The 3639-nt window shown below is 38.4% G+C and overlaps 1 protein-coding gene across 1 annotated transcript in view; it reads right to left on the reverse strand.

Annotated features, from left to right (window-relative positions):
• LOC107672368 (synergin gamma-like) overlaps positions 1-3010 on the reverse strand; it is a 49839-nt gene extending 46829 nt beyond the window's left edge. Inside the window, exon 1 of the mRNA XM_016465527.1 lies at positions 2920-3010. Within this exon, the coding sequence (XP_016321013.1) occupies positions 2920-2954 (35 nt within the window). The 5' untranslated portion in view covers positions 2955-3010. The remainder of the gene's footprint in view (positions 1-2919) is intronic.
• Positions 3011-3639: the final 629 nt, after the last annotated feature.

The raw sequence follows: 3639 nt of genomic DNA on the forward strand, positions 1-3639 counted from the left end.
TCACACTTCTCTAGTAAGTTTCGTCTGGGTGTGAAGACAGTAGCGCAAATCCGTGAATGAATGTTCCGAAGTGAAATAAACTTCAACGGAATAAAGTTGAATGGAATTGAATTGAATTAAAGTTGAATAAACTTCAACTTTACTGTTCAGTGCACTGATGTCAGACTCATTTTGGATAATAAAGTTTATTGTTAAATGCCCTGCCTCCATTACGTATCTTACATCACATCATTATAAGTGTTTGATGACCACATTTGAGTGATCATTGCAAAAAATGTGTTTATGTATATATATTCTGTTTATGTATATACTGTATTCTATATATAGTACCAGTCAAATGTTTGGACACACGAATGGGAAAGTGTCAACTTTTGACTGGTACTGTACTATAATATACACAAAGAATATCTGGCGATATATCGATATCGGCATTTTTTTACTCCCCAATATCGGTCCCAAAAAACCCATATTGGTCAGGCTCTAGAACTAACCCTTTAATATTCAACTTTTTAACCAAACAAACCTCTAAATAATACACGCAGGAGTCCCTAAATCCTTTTTATGCTGTCACGACTCACGGATAATCAGCTCTTACCTTCCAGCACTAGATACGGTAATTTGAAAACTGTCAAAACCTTTGTGTTGGCTCCATGTGGTTGGGCAGGCTTATTTATTTAGTGACTTTCAAACAGAATAACAGATTGCATCTCTGACATTGCTGTCTTCAGTCATTTTTTTCTGAACTCTCAGACCTGATAAGCATCTTTTAGGGTGTTGGCAGCAACAATACAGTTACACCTGTTCCAATAAACTCCCTATGCCCTCCACTGCAGCTGTTTGAGAGACGCAACCATATGGAAAATGCTTCAGCCACAGCCACCAGACTAAATTTTCATGGATCGGTTTCTTCTGCAAACTGCTAAATCCTGTTACATAATTATTGAAAAACTCCATCTAAATTAATTCTTATAAACAATTAGCAAATTTTCTCCTTTAATATATAGCTTTAGCAGCTAAACAGCATTCAATTTGTCACTGACATCACATGAGCATGTGCCTCATCATTTACAGAAGTGCCAAAAGACTTGAAAAGTCCTTCCATGTAAATTAGGATTATGCTGTTGAACTTTTATTATAACGCCAAAATAAGCAGCACTATGTAGAGCCCTGTGGTTATTTAGTTTCACGGCAGGTATCAGCATCACCTGGTGCTGCGCCGTTTGAAACTAGACATTCATTATTCAAGCAGTTCAGCAGAGACTAAAGCCCTTTAGGTAAATAAAACATGAAGTTGGTCTTTCGATCCTTTCTGGCAGTTATGTGGTCTACTTTATGAAAACTTTGGTACATTCAAAGTGCCTTACTGGGCCGATATCAAAATCTGTAAGCTCAGTGGCACCCATGAGGGCGATACGATGTTGATCCGGTCAACTATATATGCAAAAAGAAATGCAGCACTTCAGTTACAGTACAGCTATTAATATATTTGGGAGCTGTTAAGATCCTCATCACAGTCAGGACCTGATGTCTCATCTGCAAACAAATCATGCTGGTCAGGGTGTCAGCTCTGGTCTGGTCTACCCTTCCTTTTAACCTTGATATGAACCAATAACAATGTGGAGAATGTTTACCATATACCAGGAAACAATTTTGAATGTTTGAATCCAATTACATTTTTGTACATCAACATTCAGATACAAGTTTTTGGAAGCAAGGATTCATTGAAAAGTCAAATGTTCTGGACATCAATCAAATCAAATCAAATCTGATCAGAATAAACACTTTCAAATATTCAAATTGAATTAGGCATTCACATTCACAGTGGTTCCTCAGTTGCTTTGGGTTGCATGAAAAAACAAATATACTGCGCTAACAGTGAAGTCCGATTCATGAACAAATGACTCCTACGAAACCAGTTTTATTTTAATTCATCTCTGAAAACACTCACACAATTGGCAGTTACAGAACTCAGAAAGACTTACCAATAATTAACTTAACCAACTCAATAAATCGACATTTGACTGACTTCCTGAACTACAAATTCTCTGAAAATGTTGCATATTCAGGGGTTGTGAAACTTAAACCAGTATCATTACTTGATACTGAACCTGGTTTTCATATGAAAATGCGAAGTTAAAGATAACTGCAATAATATTTACAAAAGAAAAAATATTAAAACACATGAATACGCTTATGTGTAGGTTTTTATATTTGTATTATCTACGTGTATAGTGAAAGGTGGACAGGGCTGCAAAACATTTTGGTATGGGGAAAAAAAAAAAACTGTAGGAAACAATGCGTTCGTATAAAATTGTAGGGCAGGGGTCTCAAACTGCCGGCCCGCGGGCCATTTACAGCCCCCCCTCCCCCTCCACCCGGCCCGCAATTGATGTCAAAAATAAAACATAATCCGGCCCGCTAAATTATTATTATAGCAATGGCCCCCAGCCAATTTGAGTTTGAGACCCCTGTTGTAGGGCGTCATCAACGATTAGAACGTTCGAACAAACCTACAGAGACTCCAAAAGGCTGTCTAAGAAGGCAGTACACTATAGGTTGAGACACGGCCAACAAATGCCCATTTCTGGGTGGTAGTCAGTCGGCTGACAAGCGGAATAATAATAATGTTCGAGCATCAATATCGCTATGTATCCCCGTATATGACAAAGGAAGGAATAGAAACGAATAGAAACGTGACGGTTGATCATTGTGATGCAGTATGACAAACGTCACATCACCATCACAGCTGAGCAGCATCAGCCATTAACACCGCAGACGGTGCGCTGAATAAAGTGAAACTGTGCGGCACCAACGGCTCAATTTTCAAGCAGCCTCGTGAATTAACATATACTGACTTTAGCAGGTGTATACACGTAGACAGAAATAGATAACAGAGTGTCAAAGTGTGAAATTCTGTACCTGCCACCTCCCCCTGATCCGGGTCGAAGCGCCATCTTAACCAGCTCAATGAAGTGACGTCATCCGAGAGGCGAGCTCTGCGCAACTTCCGGGTCACTCCAGCAGCTGCGTCACCTTCATTACGACGACGTTTTATTGTGTCTTGATCAAGTCTTGAAATAATTGGAAGCGCCTAAACTGATGCATTTCAGTTCAATACTTTTTATATAGGAATTCGTTTTACGTTTCGTCTTAACGTTTAGAAAATGGTTTCTTAATATAATGATAACCGTTGACAATTTTGTAAATTTATTTTAAGTTGTAAACATACATTTGAGATATTGTATCGTGTGTATCTTACATGTGATTATCATTTCGATGTTTTGTGAATGGCACAGTTTTTGCACTTGTTCCACCGCCTGCGGTCGTTGTAGTTCCCATATTGCACAGGCGATGGCGCCATTGTAGTATTTGTCCTACAGATCTTACAAATGGGCTCTGGTTTGTCCCAGGGGGCGCTAAACGTCACTTTGAGCATCTTACAGTTTTTCTGAATTGCTAAAACACTAAACCCCAGTCTCTGAACCAAATTCTCACTAAAACAGTCATTCTTGAGACATGGGACAAAACAGGTCCAGCAAGGGTAACTGCTATTAGGTTTAAAAATACAAATATTTTCAATTTTAAATGTCATGAGGGATTAATAATAGAATGTATTTAACACAATTATCACCTTCAATT

Source organism: Sinocyclocheilus anshuiensis, unplaced genomic scaffold (assembly GCF_001515605.1).
Source record: "Sinocyclocheilus anshuiensis isolate Anshui unplaced genomic scaffold, SAMN03320099.WGS_v1.1 scaffold144, whole genome shotgun sequence".
Lineage (NCBI taxonomy): Eukaryota > Metazoa > Chordata > Actinopteri > Cypriniformes > Cyprinidae > Sinocyclocheilus > Sinocyclocheilus anshuiensis.